Below are 26176 nucleotides of genomic sequence, written 5' to 3' on the forward strand. Positions count from 1 at the left end.
GACCTGGCCAGACCCAAGTTTGACGTAAGACCAAGGTCTCAGAGGCACCACCAGCAGAAGCCACCTCTCACACTGAGGCAGTAGGAGAGAGTAAGAAAAGATGCCCCCGAAATTTAGCTTGAAAAAGTATTAGCAGGACGTGGAACTCAGTGGTAGAGCACTTGCATGCGTGTGTAACTGGATTCGATTCATGACACCGCAAAAGGAAAAGAGAATCGATTAATCAATTCGAGGAAATGAATTAGCAACCTTACAAATTTTGTTGCTCCACACCCCCTTCCACCCGCCACCCACCACACGAGATGGAAAGAGCATTTCAAAGATTTCAGAAAGGGAGAAAGAGGGTCTGAAGCGATAGTGCAGTAGGTAGGTGCTGGCCTTGCACACAGCCGAGTTCCATCCCCGGCATCCCGGATCGTCCTCCTGAGTGTGGCCAGGAGTGATCCCCGAGTGCACAGCCAGGAATAATGCTTGAGCATCACTGCATGCAATGTAATGTGTGTGGCACCAAAGCAAACCAAAATAAGAGAGAGACAGAAAGGGAGAAAGAAAGATTCAATGTACATGAAAACACTGTCCACTGTCCTCCCGTTGTTCATCGATTTGCCCAGTAATGTCTCCATTGTGAGATTTCTTGTTACTGTGTTTGGCATATTGAATACTCTCGGTAGCTTGCCAGGCTCTCCAAGAGGGGTGGAGTAATCGATCCCGGCTCGGCGGGGCTGGCTGCGCGCAAGGCAAACGCCCTACCGCTGTTCTATCACTCCAATCACTCCAGCCCATGAAAACACGAGACCAAAAAAAAAAAAAAAAAAAACCCTTTAATTTCTATGGCATTACCAATAAAAAATAAAATACTCAGAAAAAACTAACCTGCTCACCCACTGTTTACAATAACCTGTGCAGAAAAATCTCATTTATGTGTGCAAACTTCACTCTTGCTACTCATAATAATCTTATACACAGATGATTTTTCTTTGATTCCCACAAGTCTTATTCTTCTAATTAGTTTCTCCGAATAAACCTTCGTTATTCTAAGAGGTTCCAAGTTTCAACGTGCTTCCTAAGAGTCAATGCTCACAGTGGTTGTTTTATTCTCGCTTTTATCAGGAGCATAGCACTATCTATGTTCACCTATTTATCTCAAATCAAAAAGAGGCAGGAAATCTGCTATTGTCTTATTTTCAATTATTTGAGGACAAAATATGGGATGAAATTTTCAAACAAAATAACTTTTGATCTATTTCTAAACAATTCTACATTGTTAAAGAATAACAACCTGAACAAACAAGTGCTGATTTCATCAATTCCGATTTTATTCTTTTGGCAAATATCAGATAATATGAGCAAAGCTATATTGCTTACTGCAAGTCACATACACATTTCTTTTGCTTTAACAGGTTGTAAACATATTTAAATGGCTAAAATTAATGAAATATTCCAGAACTCTGACAAATAGTTTCTGAGTTAGGGAAAAAGAAAGCTTATAAAACTTCTGTTAGGCCATCAACAGATAGAATACTAAATCAGAACAGATTGCTTTAAAATAACATCTGCCATTTTTTTTAAAAGACCTCAATATTAAGATCTAGCTAAAATGATTTTTATCTGATGTTTCTTGAAAGAACAGAAGTTGAACATATAAACTTCCTAACTATAATGATCACTTAAAAATAAAAAGTAATAAAAAAGTTTTAAAATCTATGATCACAAAATCCCATTCAGCCTGTAAGGGGATTAAAAAAAAAGAAAAAGAAACTACTACCAATAAATTATCTTAGAATACTTTTTTTTTGCTTTTTGGGTCACACCCGACAATGGACAGGGGTTCCTCCTGGCTCTGTGCTCAGGAATTATCCCTGGTAGTGCTCAGGGGACCATTTGGGATGCTGGGAATCGAACCCGGGTTGGCCACGTGCAAGGCAAACGCCCTACCCGCTGTGCTATTGCTCCAGCCCCTATCTTAGAATACTTTAAACATAGATGGAATTTATAATAACTAGGTTTATAATATCCTGCCTTACTATTTACTGTTGATCATTTAGCCTTGAGGTAACATTACTTCAAAATAAAGCCAAGGTGTTGGCTAGTATTTTATAATGTCATTATTTTATTAAATTCAAACCACTTCCCACCCCCAACCCCCCAAAAAAGTCAGATTATGGATCTCAAAAGAGACAAAGTTAATATTTTGTCTAGAGGAAAATGGATTTTGATCTTTTTCTATGCACCGATTTATCTGTGCTGGCTCTGTGATCAGTGCTCAGTGGTCCCTGGGCTCTGTGCTCAGTGGTCCCTGGAGGGGCTTGGGACTAAGGACTAGAATGTTGAAGAATCTGAGCCAATTGCCTACCTGCTGTCCTGGAACACAGGCCACTGTTTGGCTCTTTGACCTGAGAATACCTTCAGTGCAGTACTAGCTCTTGACTGGTTCCCCACATAGTTATCTGCTAGATCCATGGCACAAACACTCCCCCATTTTTAATAGATTAAACTCAACCTTTGCTTACAAAAATTAGCTGCGTTTCTTGAGGCCAGAGAGACAGCATAGCGGGTAGGGAGCTTGACCTGCATGCGGGTGACCCGGGCTGAATCCTCAGCATCCCGTAAGGTCCCTGAGCGGCCCCAGACATGATCCCAGAGCACAGAGCCAAGGGTAAGCCCTGAGCATCACTGGACGTCGTCCAAAAGCCAAACCAAAGCAAAAAACCAAATCCCCAAATGAACTGCATTTCAGGGAATAAAACTTCAAGTATGATAAACTTCATATAGTTATTTATATTTCTGATTTGGAAAAAATAAAATACCTCAAACTGAAAGATCTCATTTTCATAACACTTCCTATTGGGGCAAAGAGGAGTTCAACGGACTGAGTGAGTACTGCGCAGTGGGACTAAGATATGATAAATTCTCTAAGGACCGCTGAGAGCCAGTCCCAGAACCAAGCCAGTTATGAGCAGAGCCAGGTATGACCCGAAACAACAACAAAAAGCCTTCCTTAGAGAATAAATTGTCATTTGTACAAGGGCAGTATCTTGGAAGAATACTGGTAGGGGTAACCTGAAATCTGAGCTGAATAAAACCATTCATGCTAATAATAAAACACAAGCTAATAATAATAATTAAAAAAATACTGTATAATGATTTTCACAATGGTCTTAGCTCCCAGACATTTAGCTTTCAACTACACTCATACATGCAACGGAACAATTGTCAAATATCTAAATTACAGGAAAGAGGGTATTAAGAAAATAATAAATAAGGCCATTCTTCTAATCCTAAAGAAAATTCTAAAACAGAAGGTGAGAGGAAGGATAGAAACAGAGGGAGAATTTGAAGTGAATTTGGCCAGGCACCCTTTTCCATCACTATTTCTTCAACCTGTAGAAATTACAGACTAAGACAGACATCAGTTGTCTTAATGGAAAAGATACAATGGACGCAAAGTAGCTGAGGCGGATAAGAGAAAACACAAGCATACCAGAAAACTTATAAAAATAATCAAGAAAATTTTTCCAGTCTGAAGTTTAAGAAACCGTAAAGGAGGGAAGCTGCTTAGCGGAGCAGGTAGGGAACTTGCCTTGAATGTACCAGGTTTGACTTCAGCATCCCTCAAAGCCTGGCCAGGAGTACGCCCCATAAGCCAAAAACAAAAAAGAAAAGAACAGCAAAGAAAAGAAAAGAAAAACAAAATAGCAGGTAATAACAAAGGAATTAGAAAGATAGTCATCTATTGGGTCTTTTTAAAAATTACACACAAAGGATAATCTGTAATTCTTTAGAGGCTTTAATCAGACAAGAAAGACCCATTTGCCTTTCAATAGGTCTTTTTATAAAAAATGTAACAGCTGATCCCACCCGAATATTTAAAACTCTAACCTAGTGTAGCAAATTTCTAAACTGTAATTCAATGGAATTATTTTAAAAGCTTTGGGCCATTAATCCTGTCAATACTGAGGAAACTGTAATCAAGTTCCTTTTCCAAGCATTAATTAAATTTGCCATCACTATAACATTATTGCAACGATAAAGAGACTGAGTCATTTCGTTTCTTTAAAAAAAATTATATTGGTCACAGAAAATAATGAGAAGGAAAAGACATTTCAACTTTATTTCAACACAGAACAAAATGATCAGAAACTTACACTAATTAAAAAAAGAAAATCATTGAATAAGGTACCATCTTGGTTTATGAATGACATTCTCCACAAAGGACTGTAAAGGTTTTTTTTAAATATCACTAAAGGACACTTTAGAGTTTTTCTGACGTATTTTTTTTAAAAAAACCTGTTAGCAAGGGTTGCCATAAAACTGATTTAAGGTAGTTCCACTTTTCAGTAACATTTTCCAATAATCCAGACTTGGTGTGAAGACGCCGATCAGCACACTGTGCTAAACCGTAATTGTGCAACATTTTCTAGACTAGCTGCAATTCTCCGTATCTGTGCTCACCAACCGCGTAACAGAATTGTAATGTTCTCCTAGGCCATACGCATGCCTCATATATCTGAAATGAAAAAAAAGGAGAAATGATGATTGTAATTCACAGGATATAGATGTTTATTAGACGTATAAAACCCGGTGCTCTGAATGAATTAACGTTCAGTAGATGACGTGGACATCTTAGAACTTCAACTCTGTTTGAGGAACACCAGCCATCAGGAAGAACTGATGGAGTAACCATGAAAGCAGAGTGTGAGGCAGGTCAATCACCACAGGAGGGGAAGAAGGAAAGACCGACTGCTTACGAAGCCCAAGAACAGATGATCCGGTTAAAGAAACTCTGGTACATCTACACAATGGAGTACTATGTAGCTGTTAGAAAAGATGAAGTCATGAAATTTATATACAAGTGGTACTACATGGAAAGTATCATGCTAAGCGAAATGAGTCAGAAAGAGAGGGATAGATATAGAAAGATTGCATTCATCTGGGGAACATAAAGTAACATAATGGGAGACTACCACCCAGGAAAGGTCGAGATTAGTACCAGGAATTTTGCTCTATGACTTGGAGGCCAGCCACATGTGCTAGGGGAAAAGGAAGCTCAGGTAGAGAAGGGAGCACCAAGTAAAGGGTGTTGGGAGAATCCTCCCAGGATGGGAGAAGCATGCTGAAAGTAGACTATAGACCAAACATAATTGACACTCAATGCCTCTCTTGCAAACCACAGGACCCAAAAGGAGAGAGAGAGAGAACAAAAGGGAATGCCCTGCCACAGAGGCAAGATGGGATGGGGGACGAGGGGTGGGAGGGATGCTGGGACCTGTGATGGTGGAGGATGGGCACCAGTGGAGGGACGGGTACTTGATCATTGTATAACTGAAACCCAAGCACAAAAATTTGTAAGTCTATGTACCTCATGGTGTTTCACTAATAACAAAATGAAAATAAAAATAAAAATAAATAAATTTAAAAAAAAACCCTTAAATTTCTAACTATTGTCATGCCAGTAATTACTCACTTTGAGGGGTTAGCGAAAAATACTACTTTTACTGAAATACCCAAATTGGATTTCCATGATTTTTTTTTAAATCAGGAAAAAATACTCTTACAATAAAATAAAATGAAATTCTAAGGAACAAATAAGTCACATGAAGATTTTTAATTTATTTAAAGTTTCAGCATCATTAATATCGAAAAGAGAAAATATAAACAAGATAATTCTAAAACATTGTCGCCTTAAGAAATTAGTTTATTCTTCTGTGGCTAGAGTGATAGTGTAGCAGGCAGAGAGCTTGTCTCGAATGCGGCTTTGAACCCCCCCCCCCCCCCAGCCACCCAGATGGTCTCTCAAGCCCCAACAGGAATAATCCCTGAGCAAAGACCCAGGAGAGAGCCCCGGGCACTGCTGGGTGTGGTCCAAAATCAAAAATCACTTTATTCTTAAACACAAGAATAACTAGATGCTTAAAATTACCCAAGTCACACATTCTGACAAGCTAATTCTATAATCTGCCTACAACATGATTTTATACAGATACAGTTCAATTTTCTATTAATCACCATATACAACATTAAAATTGTCTTATGGTGGTGAGATTGGTGTTGGAATATTGAATGCCTGTAATAAATCCTCATGAACAAGTCTGCAAACCAGTGTCAATATGGTTATGTTAATATGTTAACGTAGGGGGGGAAATTCACATAAGCAGGCCTTACCTTTTTTATGTAAATGTCACAATATATCATTACATAATTTTTTACAAATTTTTTATTACTGAAACACCATGAGGTACAGTTGTAGACTTACAAATGTTTGTGCTTGGGTTTCAGTTACAGTGATTGAGTAGCCATCGGTAGGATGACATTGCTTTGTCCTTTCTCCCTTTCTCCACAAGGAGCTTAGGTTTATCAGGTTACACCCATCAGTGCTCCTGAGGCATTTCCATTCCATTGTGTTTATCTGTAAGTTCTTCCCTATGCTCTCCTCCCCCACCAGTTAATCAGCTTTTCCCCTAATCAGACTCTCTTAATTTGTAAGGTTAGATTCCCCAGAAATCTATGATTTTATATGTATGAGTGAAATATTGCCTTTCTCCTCTCCTTATGCCTTATGAACAGTTTACTTTAAAGCAATGCCCCTTTTGTATAGATACAGGAAGACCGTTAACATTATGCTTTCTAACTCAGGATTTAATTGCCTCTGAATATTATTCACTCCCGGGCATGTGCTTTCTTGAATTAAGCCTCAATTGCCCTTAGTTCCTAATACCCCCAAAGCAGGGTCCTGACGAGGGACTGAATAGACCCAGGGCAAGTGGTGAGCTACCCTGGCATCGAAATGGGCCAGGCCAAAGTGCCACGATTCTTAACTATAAGTTAAGAGTCTGATCATAGACAAATGCTCTCATGATCCAAAAGTAACGACGAGACTAGGATTCTGTTAGGGGTGGGAAAGACTATTTGGCCTGAGCACTGTAGTCTGAGATCGAGATGGCCCTAGGAGGGCAATTCTATAAGTTTAAGGTATTTCTTACTGTATCCATACAAAATGATTTATATTACATACGCTTACACGTTTGTTAGACAAGGAGAGGAGAAACACAGCCAGGGGAACCCGCTCTAGGGTGGATTGATCTGATAATGAGGATCTGTCCTAGGAGCAGATGTCCCCGAGGGAAAGAATTCTACCTCTATTGATTGTGATTGCACCAATGTGTAATTGTTACCCCAATCCCTGATGCAGGGGGATATAATGAGACTGTAAGAATGGCAGGGGGAGGCAGAGGAGGGAGACAGGAATGTATGGAGAGAGGATTGGAATAAACTGCAACTAAGACCAACCAGCCTGGCCCTCGTTTCCTTCCTTCGCCTGCCCATCGCCATCCACCTCCCCGGGGTTGGGGAACCGGCGTGAGACTACTGAACGCGGGCGGCGGGAAAGACAGAGCAGCCGTTGTCGCTGCTGTGCCCTTTTTTGAGTTTACACACCCATCCCTCCACCAGTGCCCACCACCACTAATCTCAACATCCTCCCAACCCACCCCGCCTCTGTGGCAGGTCAATCCCTTTTGTTCCCTCTCTCCATTCGGATGCTGTGGTTTGCAAAAGAGGCATTGTCGGTCTCTAGTCTACTTTCAGCATGCATCTTCCATCCTGGGAGGATCCTCCCAACAGCCTGTATTTGGTGCTCCCTTCTCTATCTGAGCTGCCTTTACCCCTAGCGTGTGCGGCTGGCCTCCAAGCCATGGAGTAAACCTCCTGGTACTTATCTCGGCCACTCTTGGGTGTTAGTCTCCAATTTTGTTACTTTATGTTCCCCAGATGAATGCAATCTTTCTATGTCTGTCCCCTCTCTTTCTGACTCATTTCGCTTAGGATCATTACATAATTTTTTAAAAAGACTTATTAACGACAGGTAAAGCATGATTATTACCATAATGAGATCCAACTAGGAAATAAAATTTAATGCAATATATTTTAGATTCCAGAGTTAAAAACTTACTTATGTAAATGAGAAGCACTTTATTATATTGTATTAAAGAGTTTTATTTTCCTTGTTTACAGAGGTTAAAATCATATAGCAGTCACAAATTGGCTCTTACTAATTTATTTTCTGATCATTCTATTTGCCGTTCTTTAAAGCTTGGTTGGAACAAGTAAATCTGTTATGTGCCTAAGGGGGCAGGTTGAAAATAGGAGGGAAAATGGGGACACTGGTGGAGGGAAGGTCACACTGGTGGTGTTGGATCACTAAATACCTGAAATAACTGTATAATGAACAGTTTTATAAACCACAGTGTTTTCAATAAAAGTCATTTTTGATTAATTCAAAATTGTCTTAATTTTGTCTTAATTGGGGGCTGGAGCAATAGCACAGCGGGTAGGGCGTTTGCCTTGCACGTGGCAGACCTGGGTTCGATTCCCAGCATCCCATATGGTCCCCTGAGCACTGCCAGGAGGAATTCCTGAGTGCATGAGCCAGGAGTAGCCCCTGTGCATCGCTGGGTGTGACCCAAAGACCAAAAAAAAAAAAAAAATGGTCTTAATGATGAAAAATCGAGCAGTAGAAATTTCTAGGTACTTACACAAGCATCAATGGCTTTTTGGTATATTCTTCACCAACCACAATAGGAGGAGAATCAGCCTGTATTATCTCTATCGGTGTTTGTAAAATATGAGACAGTGCTCTTAGCTGTAAGAAAGAAAACGTATTAATTAGCAAAGAAAACAGTCAGACCCAAATAAAAAGAAAAGCAGACGAAGCTTACTCCAGTCCCAGACTCCTAAGGTACCCGTGAAAAGGAGAAGCTGATCAGAACAGAAATCACATACCGTGGGGACTTCTTAGCGCTCTGTGGAATACACAAATAAATATAGTATCTATTAAACTGAGTGGGCAATATTCAAACCCTGGCAGTACCTTGGCTTTTGGGAGCTATCAGCACCCAGCACCCAGCACACCAGGGTGTGGAGGCCCAGCTTGGCTTCATGACCAGTGAACACCAGAACAGTGTACCCCAAAGTAGAAGACGCAGGAGCGCAAGGAGCAATCTGAGGGGGGTAGGACCGTGACCAGAGTAACTGGGGTGTCAGGAGGACAAATTTTCTGTCTGTTCACTAGAAAAAGGTACACCTTCAGGAGGGCTGCTGAGTGATTTTATTGTAAAAGGGGGGCAAAGTAGGCAAAATAAGATTGGAAACCAGCCTACTTTTGAATGCACTTAAAATTTCCCATCCCAACGGGCTGAAGAGATAGCACAAGGCCGACACGGCCGACCCGAGTTCAATTCCTCTGCCCCTCTCGGAGAGCCCGGCAAGCTACCGAGAGTATCTCGCTGGCACGGCAAAGCCTGGCAAGCTACCCGTGACATATTCCATATGCCAAACACAGTTAACAAATCTCACAATGTTACTGGGCCTGCTCGAGCAAACTGATGAACAATGGGAGGACAGTGACAGTGACCATATATACTAATTTAATTCCCTCGATCCTCATAAGAATCTTTAGTATAATCTACTGTTCTGCTTCTCAGACCTAACATCTGAGAATGAATAAAGCCAAATGCCTACCTGATGTTCCACATGAGGCAAGAAAACGACCTTAGCTGAGGAAGTGTGATTCTTTAACCCAAGTTTCCCTCAAAATCAGCCCATTTACCAGTCTCCAATTTTTGGTGACCGGTGCCTCTCACATCACAAATGACACGATCTATAAGCACAGTCATTCCCTAAGTGCATGCCCTCTGACACCTGGTCCCCTGGGGATATTTTGGTTTTTCTGCTTTCTGCAGGGCCAGTGCTTGAACCCAGGACGTCAGGTGCCAAGGGCACACCCACTGCCACTGAGCTACATCCCTGGTTTTTAACAAACAAGAATGCCCTTAGGGGCTGGAGAGATCACACCACAGGGTGATGATAGGCTTTCTATCCCTGGCACTGCATGGTTGCCCAGAAACCGCAAATAGGGCACAAAGAAATGGCGGGAGGCTGGGGGGGATAAGTTACTGCAGAAGGGCTAGGCATACAGGTCTGTAGTAGACAGCTAGGTTTGCATGCATAACACCTCAAGTTCAATGCCCAGCACTGGAAAAAAAATTAAAAATTATTTTTTTAAGTTACTTCTTCAGGAATACAAAAGTGTGTTGCACCGTGCTTTAATTAGTTTAATTAATTAATTTATGTGGTTTTGGGAGCACACTCAGCTGTGCTCAGAGCTTACTCCTGGCTCTGCATCACTCTTGGTGGTGCTTGGGGACCACACGAGATGCCCAGGCTTCAACCTGGGCTGGGTGTGCACAAGGCAAGTGGTACCAGATATAAACCTACCAGCTATGTATCTCTCCAGCCCCATATAATGTATTTTAAAAGCATGCAGTGGAGGGTCTGAAGCAAATTCTAGAAATCTTAACATCTCGTCTAAATTTTCATAAATCACATGAAGATTTTTCTCTTTGAGAATTCAAACAGCCCTACTGAAAGCTGCAACTCTTAATTCAAATGAATTCAAAGACGAACGACTTAAGGAGAATTTTGTCCAACTTTAATTGGCTTTTCTTAATTAAAAAAAAACACTCAACTACTCTCTAATATGTGAATCCTATAAGAAGTTTAAGGAACTTTAATTACACCTAATATGGTCACAAAGTCACTATGAAAATTACTTCGAGTTTCAGAGACACAAGTCGAAGCGTATCTAAGGAATGGACACAGTTCCCTCTGGTGGCGCAGAGAGAGTACAAATACAGAGATGCTGAGAAAAATGCGGTTAGAAGTACTATGGCAAACCTTTAACAAAGCGCTCTCGAAGGAAGTGACGACTCAAGAGCCACAAGAATCATCACCGTCTTCTTGGCCTCATCCACCCGGTCCTCTCTCTTAACAACCTCTATCTCCGAGTTCCGGGCACGCTGCCTTAGCTACTGTCCACATCCTTGGGTTCATGCTCTTATGGTCATCGTTCAGTAATGAAGAAGCTCAAGCATGGGGGGAGGGGGGTGCGTGAACATCCCCGGGATCATGAAAAGCCCAAGAGGAGGGAAAAGACAGAACCCAAAAACTCAGCTTGCTCTTATCCCTCGACTTCCCAATCAGTCGGGCTACTTGCAACAGAGGGACCACTTAGGAGCTTTAGAGGATATAAAGCAAACAGGCTGAAACGTCATCAGAGCGTTAAAAAAAAAAACCCTGGCTCACTCCCTATGACGTCTCTGAACATCTCGTTTCCTGACGTGTGAACACTAGCGCCTCCAACGCTGCTTTTGGGTCCATCTGTGACAAGACTGGGAACTGATGACAATGGGAACAGACGCCTCGTGGTAGGATGTGATGGGAAATTTCACGAAAAATATTACGTCCTGTCTCTGTGCCACACCTGTGCCTGGAGGCTACAGCCAGTTCAGGTGAGTGGGGGGTGGACTCGGGGCAGTGTCCACTCCCAGCTGTGCTCAGGAGACAGTGGGGGTCAGGGCTTAACCCCATGCCACGCTGAATTCACTCTCCACACCCATTTCCTATTTCGGATAAAACAGAGATCTTGCTCTTCCCACAGTGATTAAGTCAGGAAATTTTTTTTTTTTTTTTTTTTTTTGCTTTTTGGGTTGCACCCTGCAATGCACAGGGGTTACTCCGGACTCTGCACACAGGAATTACCCCAGCGGTGCTCAGGGGACCATATGGGATGCTGGGAATCGAACCCGGGTTGGCAAATGCCCTACCTGCTGTGCTATTGCTCGCTAGAACATAAAATGTCCAGAAAATCAAATAGCTTTCCAATAGCAGCATCACAAATAAAATCATGGAGGCAAATGTTTGCCATCACAGATCAAGTGCCCTGCTATAAAAAAAAATACTATTTCACTGCCCAAAAATACATACTTTAATCAAACACCTAAATTAACGCCCTATTCCAACGCCCTGTCAGAGGAAGCAAACAGAGGGGCCAGAGAGATAGGACAGCGGGGTAGGGCATTTGCCTTGCATGTGGCTGACCCAGGTATGATCATCACCCCATATAATCCCCCAGGCCCACCGGGAGTGAGCCCTGCGCCCCACCTCTCCCCACCAAAAAAGGAAAATCAAATACTTTTTTTGTAAAATGTAATCATCAAACAGAAACTGGAATCATCTTACAAATGTGTTCAAAACCTACAGGCAGGATTTAGAAACAGTGCAACAATTCGCAAACACCATGAATAATTACAGACTTACCTCAAGCTGACCTCCCCATGCAGCTGTGTTTACAATATCCTCACAGTACTTTCCAAACTCCTCTACAGAGAATAGATAAAACACATCATGGCATTTCATATTTTTCGTAACTCATGTTACAAAAATCCCATTTATAGCTCCCACAATCCCTGGCGACACTGGCCAATGTGTAAACTTCTTCCTTCTCTGAGTGCTCTTTCCATAATCTTATTCACTCTCCAGATCCAAATTTTAACTGAAAGCCCGGCAAGCTACTGACAGTATCTTGCCCGCACGGCAAAGCTTGGCAAGCTACCCATGATGTATTCGATATGCCAAACACAGTAACAATAAGTCTCACAACGGAGATGTTACTGGGCCCGCTCGAGCAAATCGATGAACAACGGAAGGACAGTGCTACAGTGCTAAAACTTTCCAACATTTTCCAGGAGTAAAGCAATCCACTACTACTTACTTCCTTCAGCAAGAGACTACGTAATGCCCAACAATACCATAAAAAAAGACTATAATACAAAACACTATCCCTAGAAAAGCAGGTTCCCTTTGAATGAATGAAGAGAATCAGGGTACAGGTAGCAATGAGGGTGAGAGGGATAGCGCCTTCCCCCTAGGGTACTGTAGCCAAACTCCAGTCTGATTCCCAAACAATATATGACCCTCTGAGCACCACTGGGAGTTACTCCTGAGCAAAGAGTTGAGAGTGGCCTCTGAACACTGTTGGGTCACTGTCACTGTCATCCTGTTGTTCATCAATTTACTCAAGCGGGCACCAGTGAAGTCTCCATTTGTCTCAGCCCTGAGATTTTAGCAGCCTCTCCTTACTCATCTTTCCCAATGACTGGAGCTCTTTCAGGGTCAGGGGAACGAGACCTGTTATTGTTACTCTTTCTGGCATATTGAATACGCCACGGGTAGCTTGCCAGGCTCTGCCGTGCAGGTAGGATACTCTCAGTAGCTCGCCGGGCTCTCTGATAGGCAGATATATAATATTTCCCTCTCTGATTTGTTGCCTACTGTCTGAACCCCATCAAATATGGTGTGGTAATTATAGTACTGCTGGGTATAGCCCAAAATATAACAGAAAAAGGACAAACGAGTGCCCTGGGACAGATCAACCAATGGTGCAGTGCCTGTCTGACATGTTTGAAGCTCTGGGTCCAATCCCCGAACGTCACAAAAAAGTACAAATAAGCTGATTCACTATGTCCAGTGGTAACATCGAAAAGTACCTCCAATTGTTATTTTGGAAGTACTGACCTTATTTACTTCAGTATAAACTTTAGGCAAAGAAAGTTTCCCAGATCAGCCTTGAGGAGGTGGAAGATCTAAGAACAGTCTAATAGTATATACTATTAAGCATATACACTTTCATATAGAAAGTTAAAATTGGAACAAACACCATATATATATATATATATATATATATATATATATATATATACATGTCTCACAAAATACTGGTAAAACAAGGATTCATTTTCTACATCCATTTTCCAGTCAGGATTCATTCACTCTCTCATCATGGTCTCCGCTTCCAGAAATTGGTGAAAGCTATGTTTAGCTTTGTGAAATATCAACTTGGGAACTTTTTTTTTTTTTATATAATAGGATTAAATCCTATGTTTAATTCTGTCTTACATAAAAAAGTATTTTCATGACAAAACAGTTAAATATAAAACAATCCTAATATAGCAAAATGTATTGGTATTTGCTAAAATTATAGAAACCAATTCACCAAGTCTAAAATTCTCTTTACCGCTAAGGTCTGTGTGACTATTTCTTAGAATCTCAGTAACAGATTATTTATTTACCAATAATCACCAGTTCAACAACAATAAGACACAGGAGGAGAAAATGAAACCAAGCCACAGACAGTACGAGGCTTAAGTAGCCTGCTTTGCACCCTTTCGGCCTCATGTGTCATTCCAAGCATCACATATGGTCCCCTGAGCACTGCTAGGAGTCACTCCTGAGCTCATACCAGGAATAACCCCTGAGTACAACTGAACCAACCCCTACCTCCCCTTCCTCACCCCCACCCCCGCCGTCCCCCAAAACAAACTACCTGGAGTATACATGTCTCCCGTGTTGGGATTTGTTAAAAATGGCAGAAAGTCTTGTGCATGGTTCTGCATGTACTCAGCAGTCTGGCTCCGCAAGGCAGCCACGGTCAGCGGGCACTCTTGCTCTTTCAGCTGATCTTCAATGGCTCGATACATACAGTGACCGTCAGACTGAATCTGTTTTATTTCCAATTGTCTAGACGCTAATATTCCTGCAAGCTTCTCGCTTTCGACGTGTCTGGCTCCAGTTAGGTTTTCGATTTCAGCTTCTGCTATTCTCTCCTCCCGTTCCTTCTGCAATGCGGCTTTTTTATCCTGGGGTAGAAAGTTGATTCGTGAAAATTAGGACTAACGGAAATTTATCAAGGAAATTAAAGTCTTGGGTTCTCAAAAAACTTTTTTCCAGCTTTCCTCCTTCCTCCACAAACACAATCATATTGATGAGCTCAGGACTTGAAGAATGTTCTATTCTGTGAACTGGTTTGAAGGGGAAACAACCTTATCTGCATGCGTAAGGTACTTAACTCTACTGAAATTTTGAGTTTCTCTTTGAAGTCTATTTGAAAGCAACAAGTCATGTTTCTCAAGGTTTTCATCATTTTCAAAATTTGAGCTGCCTTAGGGCTAGAGTCATAGCACAGCGGGTAGGGCGTCTGCCTTGCACGCCGGCAACCCGCGTTCGATTCCTCTGTCCCTCTCGGAGGGCCCAGCAAGCTACCGAGAGTATCCCACCTGCAAAGCAGAGCCTGGCAAGCTATCTGTGGCATATTGAAATGCCAAAAACAGTAACAACAAGTCTCACAATGGAGACGTTACTGGTGCCTACTTGAGCAAATTGATGAACAACGGGAGGACAGTGCTACAGAGTTGTCTTAGGCCTTAATAAGCACATCAGGTAACATACTTAATTCTGAGCTAATTTTAGCTTTTTAATTTATTACACTTCATTAATATACTAAATCACTGAGGAGACATTAATAAATACGCAAAAGTCCTTAGAATGGGACAGGAACTCCATCTTAAATGAAAAACGTGTACGTAAGAAGATGCCCTCTCACCAGGAGGATTACTCCATAACTTAGAGGCCAGCCGGGTATCCTAGAGGAAAGGGCAGTTCAGATAGAGAAGGGAGCACCAAATAAAGGATGTTTGGAGGATCCTCCCAGGAGGGGAGATGCATGTCGAAAGTAGACTATGGACTGAACATGTTTGCCACTCAATGCCTCTTTTGCAGACCACAACACCCAAAAGGAGAGAGAGAACACAGGGGATTGCCCTGCCACAGAGACAGGGGGGATGGGGGGATGGGGGTGGGAGGGATATTATCCATGGTGGTGGAAGATGGGCACTGGTGGAGGGATGGGTATCTGATCATTGTATGATTGAAACCAAAGAAAAAAAATTGTAAATCTACAACTTTAAAAAAAATAAAATAAAATAAAGGGAAAAAAAAAAAAAGAAGATGCCCTCTGATTTAAAGTTAGTGAAAACAAACTTCTTTATAAAAATTTAAATATTACAGACTGAGTTACTCTGAAGGATCACTATCAATCTCAGTACCGGCTCCAAAGATCTGTTGTGATATTTCCAGTGCACTAAAATGAGGCCAAAGAGATAGTATAGCGGGTGAGGTACTTGCCGTGCAAGCCAGGTTCAATCCCCGATACCACATAAGGTCACCTGAGCCCTGCCAAAGTGACCCCTGAGCGCAGAGCAGAGAGTGAGCCCCGAGCACAAATGTTTGTGGCCCCCAAACCAAAATATATGCACGTGTGTATGTGTATATAGTTCCACAAAGCAAAGGAAATACACCCAATAGTTAAAAGTGCTTTTCTCTAGAGAGTACGATTACAAAATAAGATTATGTGTCTGTGTGTGTGCACGTGTATAGATGCTTTTATGTACTCTTCTATTTCTTTAATGGGAGGAGAGGAACTTGTATGCTCAAGGGGAAAAGTGATTTTCAATTTAAGAGAACAAAAAAAGTTAAACCAAAAGACAAAAAGAAAATAGTTAAACAAAATACACTAAAATACATGATGAACTGACGAAAAGAACAGGAAAATAGAAAGGTTTTCATTTCCCTAGCTCTAACGCCTCCTGGGGGTAGAGGGAATGGGAAGGAAATTTTCAATTTAACTTCATATCACAGACTGTACTATGTGCCTATAATATGCCACAGCTGATGGACCTAAAATGATTTCTCAGTTCCCTGAAGCAAAACCGTTATCATTTCCCCTAATAAAAAAGACAGCTATTTAACTTATTTCTCCCAAGCCAGGACAGAGAAACAAGAACCTCTTTATGGAGCTGCATACCTACGTCTGTGGACCACAGCTACATAAAATTCTTAAAACACAAGATGGCACTATAACTTTATAAAGGGCTGAAAAGCAACTGCAGAGGGAAGGACAAGAAGCATTTTGGACAGCATCTCATCCCAAACCCCTCGTTTCCCTCTTCGGAGGAAACAGCACACTGAAAGACTTCCGAAAGCCAGACATCTGGCCAGAGCCAAGCAGTGATCTGGGACAGTCAAGAGAACTCCTTCTCGCCAGCACCTGAACGGGCAGATGGGAGCTACAGTGAACTTCGCAACTGTCACCGGCAATAGGTACCAGTTACCGGGAGTGGCACTTCATACGGTCAGCAAAATCACTCAAGCCTCTATAGCACTAATCCCATTGTACCCTCTCTCTCCATCCTGCCCTGCCTGCATATTAGGAAGCAAGAATTTTCTATCCAGGCCACTGGTGGGAAATCCACTGGAGCTCTTCCCCAGCCTGGAATGTATTTTCCTACAATGGCCTTGAGCTGGTTGGTTACTACAACCAAAGTATTGGACGCAAAGTGGCACCAATGAAGCCCACTGGAAATATATGCAGGATGAAAAATAATGTATTAACTCATACGCATATATATTGTCAGTAAAACTGGAGCCATGGTGATATATGTTGGTATATAGCGACAACAACACTCAAGAAAATCATTCCAACTCTTACATTTGTTTTTTGTTTCTTTTTTTGAAAGTCAGTTATGCTAAATCCTACCTTCAACTCTTTCTACCATATCAAAGAGCTTCCAACTTAAGTTACAGGAATTTTTTTTAAAGAAATTACAACGTTTTTCTAGATAAGAAAGAACGTATTTTCTCTACAATACTGTCATGCTCATGTATGAATGTTCATAAAGTTTGGACATGCTAGTAGCAGAGACCAGCATGGTTCCTGATGACCAGTTATCAGTCAGCTGGCTTTCATCCTCGCTGGTTAGCCTGGCTGGTTAGCGCGTGGTATTGGATTTTCAATGGCTATATATTCAGCAAAAACAAACCAAAGGTTGAAAAGACCCTGTTATCCAACACTTCATCCTATTTTCTGGCTTAATTTTCTCAGGCATTATGAACTTTTACTGTTTTCTATTTTAGAATTCTATTACTGTAGTATTATTTTAGATAATATTTCCAGGGGCGACTTCACTATCAAGCGTTAATGTCATTAACCATAAACAACCCTAAAAGTTTTGAGAGCATAGTTCAGAAAGGCAGTCATTTCAGCTATGCCATTTCTTTCTCTTGTTGCCTAATTATCCAGGCAGAAATGAATCAATTTTGATAAACACAGGAAGGAAGGAGTTGAATCCTTGTTCTCTCTACTTTTGCTGGTCTCTATGTCGATTCTTTTCACTACCTTAGTTTCTTTCTTCTACTTATTTTCAGTTTAATTTGCTCGTCTTAGTTTCTTAAGATGCAAGACCAAGTTACTACTCCAAGATTTTTTTTCTTAGAATTAAATTGGGACTGCAATTAAAATTCGGGACAGTAAGGCAGGCTGGGGGAGATGACTGGGTAGGAAGTATTTTTCTCTCCACTTCCCTCCAGGTCTACAAAAATGCAAATAAAATTCTTTTTAACTTAAAAAAGAAATAAACTGGGGCTGGCAAGAGAGTGTAGCAGGTAAGGGGCTTGGTTCAATCCCCAACACCACATTCGTCCCCTAGGCCACAACAGGAGTGAACCCTGAGCACAACTGAGGGGCCCCCAAAAAATCAAAACAGAAAGAATTAAATAGGCTACGAAAGATGTATAAGTCACTAAGTAGAGGCAATTTTAACAAACACTTTATTTGCTACTCCCAAGGAAAAGATGTCCTTTGTTTTTATCTGTCCAAACTACGTAACAATTATAAAACCTTCATGCATGTTAAATAAACAGTTAAACCACATCATCTCCAAGTTACCCTAAAACCTTAATTCACAATTATGACATGTATTCAAAAATAAAGTTGTATACAGGTTACGAGAAATATTTACCACTTACTGAATCTTCAAACAAACAGAAAAAACACTGCTCTCAGGCTAAAATTTGGGGGAGGGAAACGGGACACACCTGGGGGTTCTCATGTCTTACTCCTGAATCTAGGTAGGGATGACTCCTGACAGGAAATTTGGGGGACCTTAGGGGGTGCCAGAAATTTTACCTGGTCAGCCACATGCAAGGCAAATCCATATACACTGTACCATCATCCCAGGCAAGACTGACATTTTTAAAAGGCATAAATAATATTACCATATCCATATATTGTTTATTTAATACAGTAAACAATACAATCACTTGCTGATCCATTCGATCTCTATGTCTTTTGTTAAGGGCTTTGGAAACAACAAATTAAGTAATAGTCACATTATGAGAAACAGGCTAGAAATAGGCTATAAATCTGACCTGGTCACAACAAGAGAGAGAATTAATACATTCCATCTGACTGACACCAAACTCAACACTGTTCAGTTATGCAGCACCAAATTCTAAGATGCACATCTGCCTTCAAAGAAATTCAGGGGCCAGAAAGATAGTAAAAGGGTAATGGCATGTGTCTCGAATGCAGCTGACTCAGTTCCATCCCCGGTGCCATAAATGGTCCCCTGAGCCTCACCAGGTATGACCCTCTTCACACAAAGCCAAGAGTAACCAACCTCTGAGCACCACTGGGTTAGCCCCCATCCCCTCAGCCTTCAAAGGAAATTAAAAAAAAATAGGAATCTGAGGGTGTAACTCAGTGGTAAAAAGTATGTTTTGCATGTAAGAGGCCCTGGGAACAAAGAGGAAAAATTTCTTCAGTGGGCGTTGGGTTAATAGCTCATGGGATGCAGCATGTGTTTTGCAAGTAGAGGCCAGAGCTTAATCCCTTGCACTGCATAGTCCCTGGAGTATCTAATCAGGAGCAGACCATGGATACCACCAATATGCGTCCCCAAAACAAATAAACAAATTTAAAGCAGAAAACCACATATACCCTGTTGTTAGCAATACACTATCTGATAGGATGGAAAAATAAATCTATTTAAACCCTTTTACTAGTTCAAAGCAAAATAATCATTCCCATATTTTTGAACCCCCTATGCACTACTTCCAATCAATTAATTATAGCTCTCGATGGTACAAAACTTCACTCCCACATTTGTTTAGATGCATGTTCTTTCTCCTACTTCAAATATTCTATCTTGAAAACTGTAGCACTGTAGCACTGTCCTCCCGTTGTTCAAAGATTTGCTCGAGCGGGCCCAGTAACATTGTGAGACTTGTTACTGTGTTTGGCATATTAAATACGTCATGGGGAGCTTGCCAGGCTTTGCCATGTGGACGAGATACTCTTGGTAGCTTGCTGGGCTCTCTGAGAGGGGCGTAGGAATCGAACCTGGCCCAGCTGGGTTGGGTTGGCTGTGCTCAAAGCAAACGCCCTACTGCTGTGCTATCGCTCCAGCCCTTGATAACTATATTTCCTTAAATATTCAACTCACTCTTTTTTAACACAACAAACGTTTCCTTCTTTGAATTTTCATATAGTCATTACATAGATACATTCACAATTCTCTGAGAATCTCGTACACCTAAATTACATCTTGTTTTACATCTAGATTCAAAGCCTTAATGCTTCTCTTAATCTCAGGATATTTTTTTTCAAACAAAGTTGTGCATCAGGATCACCTTTCCCAACATTCTGATGATTGGGAATTATTTTTCTGGGATAACATATTCGTAAAGTATTCATAAAGTATTAATAATGTATTCTTAAAGTATTCTTTTCCACACTCCTTGCTAGTTCCACCCTCTGCAACACTGCAAAACTGTGTGTCATTTTATATTGCGTTAGTCTATTTTTCTTCTCTATAAAATAGGGGCACCTACTTCATAGAATATGAGGGTTAAATGAGATTTCCTATAATCTACACATTTTGCATTGCTGTATAGTATTCCTTTGTGTGCATATATACCACATTTTTAAAAAATTTATCTGTCATTGGACATTTAGGTTGTTTTCATGCCCTGACTTTTGTGATACGTGATGCACAGTAGCTGACACACAGAAAATAAGTGCAAGTTCTTATGACAAGAAACTGCCACCACTTTGCTTTGCCCATTTTCTTCAGATATAATACCTAAACACTACTAAGCACACAGCCAGAACATAAACATTTGATGACTTGACTTTCATACCCGTCTCTTCTGTGCTTTAGATATCCGAGGCGCATGATTCTCAAGAACCAAGTTTGAAACGTCGACAGCAACAGAATCTACCTGGAGGAAACAAAAACCATTAAGAAGTTAATGGAAAAGACTTTTTCGATTACTACTCAAAGTATTAGATCATTATATGTCAGAAAACGACAACTATGTGTGGCCCCACAATTGAAATCTCTGAGGGCAGGAGAGATAGTACAGGGCTTACAGCGAGCATCGGGACAAGGTCAACACAAGCACTGCCCCAGGGAGCAATCCTGAGCACAAAGCTGGGAGTAGCTCCTCTAAACACTTTCTTGGAGTTATGGCTCAAACCCTTCCCTGCCAAAATTTGAGGAACGGCCTTAGACACTGCAGTAGATGACATGTTTTATTTTGGTTCTTTATTTCATTTTTCAAAGCAGAATTTGTTAGATTCCCAAGAAGTTCTTTTGCTTTTTCGGGGGAGAATAGGGAAAGGCTGGCCAACCCAGTGATGCTCAGGGGTTACTCCTGGCTCTGCATTCGGGAACCACTCCTGGCAGTGCTTGGGGCACCCTACGGGGTGCCGGGGATCGAACCTTGCCGGGCTGGGTGCTTCCTACCCGCTAAAGTCCCACTCCAGCCCCTCAAGAAGTTTTCTTACAGCTCTTCAAAGATAATACTCATCCCCACTTGCTCCCTTCTAGAAAGCATAATAATTGATCTAAGTACTCTCGGTATATTTTCTTTATTTTCAACAGCACGCCCGCCCTTCCCTTTCCAACGTGGCCAGTCCTTATGGGAGATATAAACTCCTACACTGATGATTCAGTTCATCACTAACTTCCTCCATGCCAATGAGGCAGTAGGGATCTTTCTGGATATTAATGAGGTGGAAACTTACGAGTACAACTCCTGACCCCTGTAACAACTTGAAATTTTCGATCCTTCCCCACTGATAAAATGGAATGTGAGGGGCTGGTGCAAAAGCACAGTAGGGAGGGCATTTGCCCTGTATGCGGCCAATCCCAGTTCAATTCCCAGCATCCCAAAGGTCCCTTGAGCACAATCATTCCTGAGCGCAGAGTCAGGAATAATGCTTTTCGGGTGTGACCCAAAAACAAAACAAAACAAACAAACAAAAAAAAAAACCCCAAAATTGAATGTGATTACTGCTGCAAGTAAAGCTAGTCTTAATCAAACATGTATTAGGTGTTTGCTTAATGAAATAAATGACGACAGCATTTAACTATTGGGATTAGCACTGTAGCACTGTCCTCCCGTTGTCCATCGATTTGCTGGAGCGGGCACCAGTAATGTCTCACAATGAATTGTGAGATTTGTTGTTAACTATTTTTGGCATATCAAATACACCACGAGGGGCTGGAGTGATAGCACAGCAGGTAGGGTGTTTGCCTTGCACGCAGCCGACCAGGGTTCGATTCCCAGCATCCCACATGGTCCCCTGAGCACCACCAGGTGTAATTTCTGAATGCAGAGCTAGGAGTAACCCCTGAGCATCTCCAGGTGTAACGCAAAAGTTAAAAAAAAATAAATCCAAATACACCATGAGTAGCTGCCAGGCTCTGACTTGCGGGCAAAATACTTTTGGTAGCTTGCTGGGCTCTCTGAGAGGGGTGGAGGAATCAAACCCAGGTCGCCCACGTGCATGGCAAATGCCCCACCCGCTGTGCTATTTCCAGTCTGTCATCAGAATAGTTGATTAAAATTATGAGGCTGGAGCAATAGCACAATGGGTAGGGTATTTGCCCTGCACGAAGCCGACCCAGGTAGATAGTATTTTTTTAGCCCAACTATCAGCTAACATAATTGTGGAAATGACACATACATAAAACACATCAGGGTCTAAAATAAAATAACACTAACAGTTCCCTTTCGGAGAGCCCGGCAAGTTACCGCGAGTATCCCGCCCCCACGGCAGAGCGTGGCAAGCTACCTGTGGTGTATTTGATATGCCAAAAACAGTAACAATAATGGGCCTCATTCCACTGACCCTGAAAGAGGCCCCAATACGACACTGGGCTATGCTAGCATGCAATAGGGACAAATGGAGATGTTACTGGCACACTCTCAAGCAAATCAATGAACAACAGGATGACAAGTGACAAGTGACAAAATAACAAATCCAGCAATAATGATCAAAATATCAAAATCAGATTAAGACCTCAAGGAGTGGTTGTTTACTTAATACTGGTTATAGTGTTTTGTGAAATTAGAGTTAGGTGAGTAAAATTCTTGTACAGACATAAGAACTTTCTAAGAACCAAAACTGGAGTGAGATTCTGGAGTCTATGATTCTTGTTATCTAAAACCTCGCCAATAAACTACCATGCTGGCCCAAACTGCATTGCCATTCATTATCTACAGAGCTCTGATTTTCAATTTTGGCTTTGGATTTTAGTAGCTATTAGGAAGCCAGGACAGACCTCAATAGCTATTAGGAACCCGGAACAGAACTTTTAATCTGCGACTATTTTACTTACTTCATTAATATCTCTCTATATGGCTACAGGAATTATCTGAGGTAACTCATGTAATATGTTAAAGTGCTTGATCCACAACATATATTAGCACAACTGATAAAAATAATTTAAAGTGACAGCATGTTCCAATTTGCCCAAGAAACATCGGTAAATTTCATTCATTACAATTTGTTCACAAAGCACTTTTATAACTTAAAACTGGTAACCAACAGCACATTTAATTCTTGAAAACCCTTGTGTTAGAACTAGCATTTCTATTTCTATATGTGGCGAAATTTATGCTGAGCAAGCTTATAAATGTATTCATGCTCCAATCCTAGGTACTCTATGGCAATTCTAAGTCTCAAAATCTGGTCCTCCACTGCAGTCAGCTTTACAAATTTACGTTTGGGACAAGTAAACCATGAAACCTACGTGTGTGCTGATCTCCCTTACAAAAAGCATGCAAACCAGGTAATCATGTAAACCTAGTCACTGAATTGTTCTGTTTTGTTTGGGATCATGTTCTGCATGTTCTGTGATGCTCAGGGCTTACTTCCGGCTCTGAGTCCAGGGACCATTCCTGGGGGAAGGGGAGGGAGGGAAATCTAGGGGCCATATGACAAACGGGGGAATGAACCTGGGTGAGGGCATGCAAGGCAAGCACCCTACCTGCTGAACCACTCCAGCCCCACTGATCACCCAAATCATGAAAGCAAAGTGATGCATATGCAAATTAAGCGATCATTTCCCTCCCTCCTATAATAAGCATTTCCCTCCCTCCTATAATAAGCAGTTCACAAAAGGACAACGGCTGACAAATGCCGTAGGCACAAAGCATTCCGTGTACCACCTTACTCTCCTTCTCCTTCGATGCCATCTTCAATTGCTCCAGCTCCTCTTTATGCTTCTGCTCCATCTCCGCTTCCAACTTGGCGACATCCTCAGTGAGCTGCTTCCTCCTCTTTTTGTCATTCTTGGGAACGGCGTTCTTCATGCCCTGAATTCTGGCTGGAAAGACACCCAAAATCATGAAGTCAAAACTCCAAGGTGTAAGAAAAAAATAAAAACGGGGACCATCAAAAGGGGAAGGGCAGGGGGGGAAAAAAAAAGGGAGAGGGAGGAACACGTGGTTGTGTGAGCTGGTGTCGTCCTAGAGATCAGAGTCTGAATTGCAGAGGAGAGTCCAGCTGAAGCCGAGACCCCCAGGATACACAGAAGCAAGAACCAATTCTGGGTTTAGTTCCGGGGGGAAAGAGGCGAGGAGGCAAAAGCTTAAAAAAAAAAATGCACGCTGGAAATGACGTGCTGTCAGAATTCTTCCAGAGCCCAGGTGAGGTATTGGGAAAAACACCACCCTGCAGGTCACTAGGGTGGGGGTGGGGAAGGGAGACTGGGCGACGTTCTCCTCCAACTCAAAGGGATTGAAGGGGCGCCAGGAGGGATGGGAGGGCCCCTGGGGCGAAGGCAGGGAAGTCCGGGCAGCTCCCGATCGCAGCTGCAGACTGCCCAGGGCACTGCCCGCCCGGCGCCCCTGCCCAGATCCGGGATGACCCTCCGATCCCCAGGGCTTGCCCTCCTCCCCTCCCCATCACCTTGCAACTCCTTCTTCTCCTTCCGGTGCCTCCTCACCAGCTGCTCCTCCTCATCCAGCTCGTCGTCCACGATCGCCTCCATGTTGCCCACGCAGCCCGCGGTCCACGCGCTGGGAGCAACCTGCAGCCCCGGCGAGCCGGGCACCTTCCACCCCTCAACTCTCACCCGCCGCGCCATTGGCTGCCGCGCCGCCGCAGGCCCGCCCCCGGGGCGGGACCGGATCTCCAGCGGAGTCATTGAAGCCGGGAGCCCGGGCCAGCGGCTGCGCAGGCGTCGTCTTCCCACGCCGGGGAGGAGGAGGGAGGAAGGGGGCGGAGCCCGGGGGAGCTCGGGGGCGTGGCTTTCCCCCTCCAGCGCAGGCGATTGGCCCAGACGCGAGGCGCGCGAAGATGACGTAGAAGGGGCCATCTTGACTCCGGCTTTTTAAGTCGCGTTCGTGGCTGCGGGGCGAGTTCGTCTCTGTTTCTCGCTCTGTTGGTGCGCTCGCTTGCCGAGGAAGGTAAGGAAACGCCCCGCCGCGCTCTTGGTGTGGGGAACACCCCGGGGTGGGGGGGGAAGATGCTGCCTGGGTGAGGGGAGGTGGAAGCCCGTTCCGCCGCGGCGGCGCTCCCACGCCCCGCCGTGCTGTTTTTTTTTTTTTCTTTTTCAAGCCAGCCGGGGCCATGCCGCCTTTGGAGACGGAGTCGTTGGCCGAGAGCTTCGAGCGCGTCCGCTTCGAGGGCAATGTGTCGCAGGAGCTGCGCGGCCTGTGCACCATGATCAAGCGGCTGATGTCGGCTCGCCTGCGGGGCCTCGAGTTCCGCGATGCCGCCAACGCCAACGCCAACGCCGCCGCCGCCGCCGTCCCGCCCCCGGAGCCGCGCGCGCCCGCCGAGCCCGGCGATCGGGGGTCGCCGCCCGACGGGCAGGGCCGGGGGCGCGGCCGGGCCGTGGCCGGGGCCGAGAAGCGGTCCCGCAGGTACAACCTGCGCCTCATCGGCGTCCCCGAGGCCGAGGACCACGCCAACGACGCGCAGGCGCTGGTGCAGGCGCTGCTCGGGGAGAACTTCCCCGAGCTGGGGGCGGCGGCGGCGGGGGAGCCGCCCCTCCCCCTCGAGCGGGCGCAGCGGGTCCCCGCCCGGTTCGACGAGCAGAAGGGCACCCCCCGGCACATCCTGGTGACCTTCCGCCGCCTGGGCGACAAGGAGCGGGTCGTGCAGCTGGCCCGGCAGCGGAAGGAGGTGACCTACGCGGGCCAGGGCGTGCGGCTGGCCTCGGATTTCTCCCCCGCCGTGCTCCAGGCCCGCCGGCAGTGGAGCGCGGTCTACCGGGTGCTGCAGGACCACGGCCTGGAGCCCCGCGTCCTCTACCCGGCCCGGCTGGCCTTCGTGCACGGGGGCCGGCGCGCCGTCGTCCCCGACGTG

General features: G+C 43.5%; 1 protein-coding gene and 1 pseudogene across 1 annotated transcript; one reads left to right on the forward strand and one right to left on the reverse strand.

Annotated features, from left to right (window-relative positions):
- Nucleotides 1–4082: 4082 nt before the first annotated feature.
- OTUD6B (OTU deubiquitinase 6B) lies at nucleotides 4083–24967 on the reverse strand. Its single transcript, XM_056109972.1, has 7 exons — nucleotides 24773–24967; nucleotides 24031–24188; nucleotides 20710–20790; nucleotides 14219–14531; nucleotides 12154–12215; nucleotides 8532–8638; nucleotides 4083–4507 (listed from the first exon to the last, which is right to left on the reverse strand). The coding sequence occupies exons 1-7, from the start codon at nucleotides 24948–24950 to the stop codon at nucleotides 4423–4425; spliced, it is 984 nt and encodes a 327-aa protein (XP_055965947.1). The 5' UTR covers nucleotides 24951–24967; the 3' UTR covers nucleotides 4083–4422.
- LOC130023204 (uncharacterized) lies at nucleotides 17983–18106 on the forward strand (annotated as a pseudogene).
- Nucleotides 24968–26176: the final 1209 nt, after the last annotated feature.

This window comes from Sorex fumeus, unplaced genomic scaffold, assembly GCF_029834395.1.
Source record: "Sorex fumeus unplaced genomic scaffold, SorFum_2.1 ptg000002l, whole genome shotgun sequence".
Classification (NCBI taxonomy): Eukaryota; Metazoa; Chordata; class Mammalia; order Eulipotyphla; family Soricidae; genus Sorex; species Sorex fumeus.

Excerpts from the sequence above, each read along its gene's own strand:
- OTUD6B (XM_056109972.1), bottom strand. The coding sequence starts at position 24,950 with ATGGCGCGGCGGGTGAGAGTTGAGGGGTGGAAGGTGCCCGGCTCGCCG. Across the intron at positions 12,216-14,218 it reads GGGAGACATGTATACTCCAG|AGGAGTTTGGAAAGTACTGT; the intron begins GTAGTTTGTTTT and ends TATTCTCTGTAG. Across the intron at positions 8,639-12,153 it reads CATGGGGAGGTCAGCTTGAG|CTAAGAGCACTGTCTCATAT; the intron begins GTAAGTCTGTAA and ends TCTTTCTTACAG.